The sequence below is a fragment of the Oncorhynchus tshawytscha genome, linkage group LG13 (genome assembly GCF_018296145.1).
Source record: "Oncorhynchus tshawytscha isolate Ot180627B linkage group LG13, Otsh_v2.0, whole genome shotgun sequence".
NCBI classification, from domain to species: domain Eukaryota; kingdom Metazoa; phylum Chordata; class Actinopteri; order Salmoniformes; family Salmonidae; genus Oncorhynchus; species Oncorhynchus tshawytscha.
The window spans coordinates 8,476,730-8,486,729 of record NC_056441.1 but is presented as its reverse complement, the minus strand read 5'-3'; the positions used below and the strand labels follow the sequence as shown (position 1 = coordinate 8,486,729).

General features: G+C 44.3%; 1 protein-coding gene across 1 annotated transcript in view; it reads left to right on the top strand.

The window, feature by feature from the left end:
• LOC112239374 (gamma-aminobutyric acid type B receptor subunit 1-like) overlaps positions 1 to 10,000 on the top strand; it is a 147,374-nt gene that overhangs the window by 134,253 nt on the left and 3,121 nt on the right. The window contains exons 17-18 of the mRNA XM_042295121.1: positions 4,035 to 4,163; positions 5,843 to 5,989. Coding sequence (XP_042151055.1) covers positions 4,035 to 4,163; positions 5,843 to 5,989 — 276 coding nt within the window. The remainder of the gene's footprint in view (positions 1 to 4,034; positions 4,164 to 5,842; positions 5,990 to 10,000) is intronic.

The following is a 10,000-nucleotide window of genomic DNA, read 5'->3' as shown; positions in this document are numbered from 1 at the left end:
CATTGCTGTAGCTCTGACACCTTCCACCACAGATGGGATCTCTCCTGGTCTGATAAACACTGCTCCTAGCTCTGACACCTTCCACCACAGATGGAATCTCTCCTGGTCTGATAAACATCGCTGTAGCTCTGACACCTTCCACCACAGATGGAATCTTTCCTGGTCTGATAAACACTGCTCCTAGCTCTGACACCTTCCACCACAGATGGGATCTCTCCTGGTCTGATAAACACTGCTCCTAGCTCTGACACCTTCCACCGCAGATGGGATCTCTCCTGGTCTGATAAACATCGCTGTAGCTCTGACACCTTCCACCATAGATGGAATCTCTCCTGGTCTGACAAACATCGCTGTAGCTCTGACACCTTCCACCACAGATGGGATCTCCTGGTCTGATAAACATCGCTGTAGCTTTGACACCTTCCACCACAGATGGAATCTCTCCTGGTCTGATAAACATCGCTGTAGCTTTGACACCTTCCACCACAGATGGGATCTCTCCTGGTCTGATAAACACTGCTCCTAGCTCTGACACCTTCCACCACAGATGGGATCTGTCCTGGTCTGATAAGCATCGCTGTAGCTCTGACACCTTCCACCACAGATGGGATCTCCTGGTCTGATGAACATCGCTGTAGCTTTGACACCTTCCACCACAGATGGAATCTCTCCTGGTCTGATAAACATCGCTGTAGCTCTGACACCTTCCACCACAGATGGGATCTCCTGGTCTGATAAACATCGCTGTAGCTTTGACACCTTCCACCACAGATGGGATCCATAAACATCGCTGTAGCTCTGACACCTTCCACCACAGATGGAATCTCTCCTGGTCTGATAAACATCGCTGTAGCTCTGACACCTTCCACCACAGATGGGATCTCTCCTGGTCTGATAAACACTGCTCCTAGCTCTGACACCTTCCACCACAGATGGGATCTCCTCCATCGCTGGCTCTGACAAACAGATGGGATCTCCTGGTCTGATGAACATCGCTCTTTGACACCTTCCACCACAGATGGGATCTCCTGGTCTGATAAACATCGCTGTAGCTTTGACACCTTCCACCACAGATGGAATCTCTCCTGGTCTGATAAGCATCGCTGTAGCTCTGACACCTTCCACCACAGATGGGATCTCTCCTGGTCTGACAAACATCACTGTAGCTCTGACACCTTCCACGGTAGTTGGGATCTCTCCTGGTCTGATAAACACTGCTCCTATCTCTGACACCTTCCACCACAGATGGGATCTCTCCTGGTCTGTAAACATCGCTGACAAACCACAGATGGGATCGGTCTGACAAACATAGCTCTGACACCTTCCACCACAGATGGGATCTCTCCTGGTCTGATAAACACTGCTCCTAGCTCTGACACCTTCCACGGTAGATGAGGAAGTGTGACATCAGCAGATAAGACCAATCCTAGCGTAAACTGACGGGCGAAAACATGCGAATATATTGATAAAAGTCACCTCGTCCTAGAGAGATTTACACGGTTATCAAAATGTCAAGCGGAGGGTAAGCCTACACGAAACAAAGCCCTTATTTTAAGTGTTTCTAAAAATCGCCATTTGAGAGCTAGGTTTTTATGGGTATTATGACTCATACTGTGGTACTCTACAGGGTGCCATTTGAGAGCTAGGTTTTATGGGTATTATGACTCATACTGTGGTACTCTACAGGGTGCCATTTGAGATGCACCTTATAGGTGTGAATTGAATATGTCCCCAGAGATAATCGCCCTTTTCTTCTGTGACCTGTCCGCTGTGATAAATGACACAACAGAGAAAAATACCGCCTTGGTTTGATTGCGGGGTCTTTTATTATTTTTGCCAGCCTGGTTAAAAATAAATACTCTTAATGATCGGCCCCCTTTTTTTTTTAAATTCGCCAAATCTAACTGCCTGTAGCTCAGGACCTGAAGCAAGGATATGCATATTCTTGGTACCATTTGAAAGGAAACACTTTGAAGTTTGTGGAAATGTGAAAGGAATGTAGGAGAACGAAACACAATAGATCTGGTAAAAGATAATACAAAGAAAAAATAACTTTTTATTTAATTTTTTTTGTACCATCATCTTTGAAATGCAAGAGAAAGGTCATAATGTATTATTCCAGCTCAGGTGCAATTTATATTTTGGCCACTAGATGTCAGCAGGGTATGTGCAAAGTTCTACTGATCCAATGAACCATTGCATTTCTGTTCAAAATGTTCTATCAAGTCTGCCCAAATGTGCGTAATTTGTTTATTAATATCTTTTCATGTTCATAACTGTGCACTCTCCTCAAACAATAGCATGGTATTCTTTCACTGTAATAGCTACTGTAAATTGGACAGTGCTCTTAGATGAACAAGAATTGAAGCTTTGTACCAATATCAGATATGTCTTTGCAGGTTTTGGAGGAGAGATGACTGATTGTTGGTCAATACATACTGATCTCTAACCTCCCTCTCTGTCCTCTCTCATTTTTCACCCCCCGGTCTCTCTCCCACTATTACACACCCCTCTCTCTCTCTCCCACCCACTATTCCACACCTCTCTCTCTCTCTCACCCACTATTCCACACCTCTCTCTCTCTCTCACCCACTATTACACACCTCTCTCTCTCTCTCTCTCTCTCTCTCTCACCCACCCACTATTCCACATCTCTCTCTCTCTCCCACCCACTATTCCACATCTCTCTCTCTCTCTGCCACCCACTATTACACATCTCTCTCTCTCCCACCCACTATTCCACACCTCTCTCTCTCTCTCACCCACTATTACACACCTCTCTCTCTCTCTCTCTCTCTCCCCACCCACTATTCCACATCTCTCTCTCTCTCTCCCACCCACTATTCCACATCTCTCTCTCTCTCTGCCACCCACTATTACACATCTCTCTCTCTCCCACCCACTATTCCACATCTCTCTCTCTCTCTCTCTCTCTCTCTCTCTCTCTCTCTCTTTCTCCCACCCACTATTCCACATCTCTCTCTCTCTCTCTCTCTCTCTCTCTCTCTCTCTCTCTCTCTCTCTCTCTCTCTCTCTCTCCCACTAATAAACACCTCTCTCTCTCTCTCTCCCACTATTCCACATCTCTCTCTCTCTCCCCACTATTAAACACCCTCTCTCTCTTTCCCACTATTAAACACCTCTCTCTCTCTCTCTCCTCTCTATTAATCTCTCTACTCTCCTCTTCCTCCGCCCCCTCTCTCTTTCTCTCTATTTGTCTCTCCTCTTCCTCCGCCCCCTCTCTCTTTCTCTCTATTTGTCTCTCTCCTCTTCCTCCACCCCCTCTCTCTTTCTCTCTATTTGTCTCTCTCTTCTTCCTCTGCCCCCTCTCTCTTTCTCTCTATTTGTCTCTCCTCTTCCTCTGCCCCCTCTCTCTTTCTCTCTATTTGTCTCTCCTCTTCCTCCGCCCCCTCTCTCTTTCTCTCTATTTGTCTCTCTCCTCTTCCTCCACCCCCTCTCTCTTTCTTCTCTCTCTCTTCTTCCTCCACCCCCTTTCTCTTTCTCTCTATTTGTCTCTCTCTCTTCCTCTGCCCCCTCTCTCTTTCTCTCTATTTGTCTCTCCTCTTCCTCCGCCCCCTCTCTCTTTCTCTCTATTTGTCTCTCTCCTCTTCCTCCACCCCCTCTCTCTTTCTCTCTATTTGTCTCTCTCTTCTTCCTCCACCCCCTTTCTCTTTCTCTCTATTTTTCTCTCTCTCTTCCTCTTTCTCTTTCTCTCTATTTGTCTCTCCTCTTCCTCCGCCCCCTCTCTTTTCTCTCTATTTGTCTCTCTCCTCTTCCTCCACCCCCTTCTCTTTCTCTCTATTTGTCTCTCTCTTCTTCCTCCACCCCCTTTCTCTTTCTCTCTATTTGTCTCTCCCTCTTCCTCTGCCCCCTTCTCTTTCTCTATTTGTCTCTCCTCTTCCTCCGCCCCCTCTCTCTTTCTCTCTATTTGTCTCTCTCCTTCTACCCCCTCCTCTGTCTCACCCCTCTATCTTTCCCCCTACCCCATCTCCCCCTCCTCCGCCAACCCCCCTCTCTCCCCCTCCTCCCTACAGGTGTTGTGTATGATCACGGCTCCCGTCACCATGATCTTGTCGTCGCAGCAGGACGCCTCGTTTGCCTTCGCCTCCCTGGCCATCGTCTTCTCCGTCTACATCACCCTGGTGGTGCTCTTCGTCCCCAAGGTAGAATATGTCTCTATGTTACCATAGCAGCTTCAGTCAGTAGCTACAGTATGTCTCTGTATTACCATAGCAGCTTCAGTCAGTAACTACAGTGTGTCTCTGTTACCATAGCAGCTTCAGTCAGTAACTACAGTATGTCTCTGTTACCATAGCAGCTTCAGTCAGTAACTACAGTATATCTCTGTGTTACCATAGCAGCTTCAGTCAGTAACTACAGTATATATCTGTGTTACCATAGCAGCTTCAGTCAGTAACTACAGTATATCTCTGTGTTACCATAGCAGCTTCAGTCAGTAACTACAGTAGGTCTCTGTTACCATAGCAGCTTCAGTCAGTAACTACAGTATGTCTCTGTGTTACCATAGCAGCTTCAGTCAGTAACTACAGTATGTCTCTGTGTTACCATAGCAGCTTCAGTCAGTAACTACAGTTTGTCTCTGTGTTACCATAGCAACTTCAGTCAGTAACTACAGTATGTCTCTGTGTTACCATAGCAGCTTCAGTCAGTAACTACAGTATGTCTCTGTGTTACCATAGCAGCTTCAGTCAGTAACTACAGTTTGTCTCTGTGTTACCATAGCAACTTCAGTCAGTAACTACAGTATGTCTCTGTGTTACCATAGCAGCTTCAGTCAGTAGCTACAGTATGTCTCTGTGTTACCATAGCAACTTCAGTCAGTAACTACAGTATGTCTCTGTGTTACCATAGCAGCTTCAGTCAGTAACTACAGTATGTCTCTGTGTTACCATAGCAACTTCAGTCAGTAACTACAGTATGTCTCTGTGTTACCATAGCAACTTCAGTCAGTAACTACAGTATGTCTGCTACTGTACCGGTGTTAACATTTTGGGGATTATATTCTATCGTAGAAAATTCTGTGCTGGTACTCCGTACCGGTGAGCAACAGGTGAATTCATTGTATATTTCCGATGTACTGTAGATATTTCAGTGCAGATTGTTTGATTGTTTATCTCCATGGTGATACTGTAGATGTTTCAGTACAGATTGTTTGTCTCTATGGTGATACTGTAGATGTTTCAGTACAGATTGTTTATCTCCATGGTGGTACTGTAGATGTTTCAGTACAGATTGTTTATCTCCATGGTGGTACTGTAGATGTTTCAGTACAGATTGTTTATCTCCATGGTGGTACTGTAGATGTTTCAGTGCAGAATGTTTATCTCTATGGTGATACTGTAGATGTTTCAGTGCAGATTGTTTGGTTGTTTATCTCTATAGTGATACTGTAGATGTTTCAGTACAGATTGTTTATCTCTATGGTGATACTGTAGATGTTTCAGTACAGAATGTTTATCTCCATGGTGGTACTGTAGATGTTTCAGTGCAGATTGTTTGGTTGTTTATCTCTATAGTGATACTGTAGATGGTTCAGTACAGATTGTTTGTCTCTATGGTGATACTGTAGATGTTTCAGTGCAGATTGTTTATCTCTATAGTGATACTGTAGATGGTTCAGTACAGATTGTTTATCTCTATGGTGATACTGTAGATGTTTCAGTACAGAATGTTTATCTCTATGGTGATACTGTAGATGGTTCAGTGCAGAATGTTTATCTCTATGGTGATACTGTAGATGTTTCAGTCCAGATTGTTTATCTCCATGGTGATACTGTAGATGTTTCAGTACAGATTGTTTATCTCCGTGGTGATACTGTAGATGCGTCGTCTGATCACCCGAGGGGAGTGGCAGTCAGACACCCAGGAGACCATGAAGACACAGGGCTCATCCACCAACAACAACGATGAGGAGAAGTCCAGACAGCTGGAGAGAGAGAACAAGGAACTACAGAAGATCATTCAGGAGGTACAGGTTCTGTTCTGTTATGCAGTAGGTATAGCATCTGTTCCTAATGCAGTGATATTATGCAGTAGGTATAGTATCTATTCATAATGCAGTGATATTATGCAGTAGGTATAGCATCTGTTCCTAATGCAGTGATATTATGCAGTAGGTATAGCATCTGTTCCTAATGCAGTGATATTATGCAGTAGGTATAGCATTTGTTCCTAATGCAGTGATATTATGCAGTAGGTATAGCATCTGTTCCTAATGCAGTGATATTATGCAGTAGATATAGCATCTGTTCCTAATGCAGTGATATTATGCAGTAGGTATAGCATCTGTTCCTAATGCAGTGATATTATGCAGTAGGTATAGCATCTGTTCCTAATGCAGTGATATTATGCAGTAGGTATAGCATCTGTTCCTAATGCAGTGATATTATTCAGTAGGTATAGCATCTGTTCCTAATGCAGTGATATTATGCAGTAGATATAGCATCTGTTCCTAATGCAGTGATATTATGCAGTAGGTATAGCATCTGTTCCTAATGCAGTGATATTATGCAGTAGATATAGCATCTGTTCCTAATGCAGTGATATTATGCAGTAGGTATAGCATCTGTTCCTAATGCAGTGATATTATGCAGTAGGTATAGCATCTGTTCCTAATGCAGTGATATTATGCAGTAGGTATAGCATCTGTTCCTAATGCAGTGATATTATGCAGTAGATATAGCATCTGTTCCTAATGCAGTGATAATATGCAGTAGGTATAGCATCTGTTCCTAATGCAGTGATAATATGCAGTAGGTATAGCATCTGTATCTAATGCAGTTATGTTATGCAGTAATCTGTCTAAGATGCACTATAGGCACATCTCTTTCCACTGACTCCCGCCAATTCCTGCATACTTATTCATTCTTTGTGTCAATTGTTTTACAATGTTGATCAATTTCCAGTTTTTACATTTTTTATTTCACCTTTATTTAACCAGGTAGGCTAGTTGAGAGCAGAGTTCTCATTTACAATTGTGACCTGGCCAAGATAAAGCATAGCAATTCGACACATACAACAACACAGAGTTACACATGGAATAAACAAAACATACAGTCAATAATACAGTAGAACAAAAGAAAACAAAATGTCTATATACAGTGAGTGCAAATGAGGTAAGGGAGTTAAGGCAATGAATAGGCCATGGTGGCAAAGTAATTACAATATAGCAATTAAACACTGGAATGGTAGATGTGCAGGAAATATATACCTAGCGCTCTGTAATGTTTGGTTATGGGAACTTAATTTCTGTTTAGTCATTAAGTATATGTATTACTACGTTCATACCGTTCTCATTCTCCTCGTGGAAATGTCGTTCGGAGAGCTCGCTAGTTGGAAATGTTGTTCGGAGAGCTCGCTAGTTGGAAATGTCGTTCGGAGAGCTCGGTAGCTGGAAATGTTGTTTCGGAGAGCTCGCTAGCTGGAAATGTCGTTTGGAGAGCTCGGTAGCTGGAAATGTCGTTTCGGAGAGCTCGCTAGCTGGAAATGTTGTTCGGAGAGCTCGATATCTAGAAATGTCGTTCGGAGAGCTCGATAGCTGGAAATGTTGTTCGGAGACCTCGCTGGCTGGAAATGTTGTTTGGAGAGCTCGCTGGCTGGAAATGTAGTTTGGGGAGCTCGATAGCTGGAAATGTCGTTTGGAGAGCTCGCTGGCTGCAAATGTAGTTTGGGGAGCTCGATAGCTGGAAATGTCGTTCGGAGAGCACGCTGGCTGGAAATGTAGTTCGGAGAGCTCGCTAGCTGGAAATGTTGTTTGGAGAGCTCGATAGCTGGAAATGTCGTTCGGAGAGCTCGATAGCTGGAAATGTCATTCGGAGAGCTCGCTGGCTGGAAATGTTGTTTGGAGAGCTCGCTGGCTGGAAATGTTGTTTGGAGAGCTCGATAGCTGGAAATGTTGTTCGGAAAGCTCGATAGCTGGAAATGTCGTTTGGAGAGCTCGCTAGCTGGAAATGTCGTTCGGATAGCTCGCTAGCTGGAAATGTCGTTTGGAGGGCTCGCTAGCTGATAAGGAGATTTGGTTTATTTATTTGCATTTACCAGTTTTCTGTCAATTTGATCGTTGTCTTGTATGGAGCACATCAGGTTTCTCTCTGTCTTGTTAATGTAGAGTGAACATGCATGCTTGAACGCCCATAAATAGGTGTGGTTAACGCCAGGATAGGTGTGGTTAACGCCAGGATAGGTGTGGTTAACGCCAGGATAGGTGTGGTTAACGCCAGGATAGGTGTGGTTAATACTATTTAAGTTCCTGTTTGGGCATGTTCTGGTAGTTTTGTTTGAGGATTTGTTTGAGGAGGTTGTATCCGAGCTTGGTAGACCCCCACCTGTGCTTTTCTGATTAAGACATGAGAGGCTTTTTCAGACATTTGTAAAAAAATATATATATATTTTGTATCACCATCATCACCAGCGCTGTGTAAATAAATCCCAACAGTCATTTACACCTCTACTGGCCCTAGTTTATTTTTTAAATATATAAAAAAAAGAGTTTTATTTAGAGTGTGGATCAGCTTTAATATTGCGGATAGATTGTTGCTTCCATCAATGTAATTGTCTGCATCATTTAAAATCCCCCATATTTTGTTTTGGTAAATATATATATATATATATATATATATATATATATATATATATATATATATATATATATATATAAACTCAGCAAAAAAAGAAACGTCCCTTTTTCAGGACCCTGTCTATCTAAGATAATTTGTAAAAATCAGAAAAACTTCACAGATCTTCATTGTAAAAGGTTTAAACACTGTTTCCAATGCTTGTTCAATGAACCATAAACAATTAATGAACATGCACCTGTGGAACAGTCGTTAAGACACTAACAGCTTACAGACGGTAGGTAATTAAGGTCACAGTTATGAAAACTTAGGACACTAAAGAGGCCTTTCTACTGACTCTGAAAAACACCAAAAGAAAGATGCCCAGGGTCCCTGCTCATCTGCGTGAACGTGCCTTAGGCATGCTGCGAGGAGGCATGAGGACTGCAGATGTGGCCAGGGCAATAAATGGCAATGTCCGTACTGTGAGACGCCTAAGACATCGCTACAGGGAGACAGGATGGACAGCTGATCGTCCTCGCAGTGCAGACCACGTGTAACAACACCTGCACAGGATTGATACATCCGAACATCACACCTGCAGGACAGGTACAGGATGGAAACAACAACTGCCCGAGTTACACCACGAACGCACAATCCCTCCATCAGTGCTCAGACTGTCCGCAATAGGCTGAGAGAGGCTGGACTGAGGGCTTGTAGGCCTGTTGTAAGGCAGGTCCTCACCAGACATCACCGGCAACAATGTCGCCTATGGGCACAAACCCACAAACCCACTGGACCAGACAGGACTGGCAAAAAATGCTCTTCACTGACAAGTCGCGGTCTTGTCTCACCAGGGGTGATGGTCGGATTCGCATTTATCGTCGAAGGAATGAGCGTTACACCAAGGCCTGTACTCTGGAGCGGGATCGATTTGCAGGTGGAGGGTCCGTCATGGTCTGGGGCGGTGTGTCACAGCATCATCGGACTGAGCCTGTTGTCATTGCAGGCAATCTCAACGCTGTGCGTTACAGGGAAGACATCCTCCTCCCTCATGGGGTACCCTTCCTGCAGGCTCATCCTGACATGACTCTCCAGCATGACAATGCCACCAGCCATACTGCCCGTTCTGTGCGTGATTTCCTGCAAGACAGGAATGTCAGTGTTCTGCCATGGCCAACGAAGGGCCCGGATCTCAATCCCATTGAGCACGTCTGAGACCTGTTGGATCGGAGGGTGAGGGCAAGGGCCATTCCCCCCAGAAATGTACGGGATCTTGCAGGTGCCTTGATGGAAGAGTGGGGTAACATCTCACAGCAAGAACTGGCAAACCTGTTGCAGTCCATGAGTAGGAGATGCACTGCAGTACTTAATGCAGCTGGTGGCCACACCAGATACTGACTGTTACTTTTGATTTTGACCCCCAC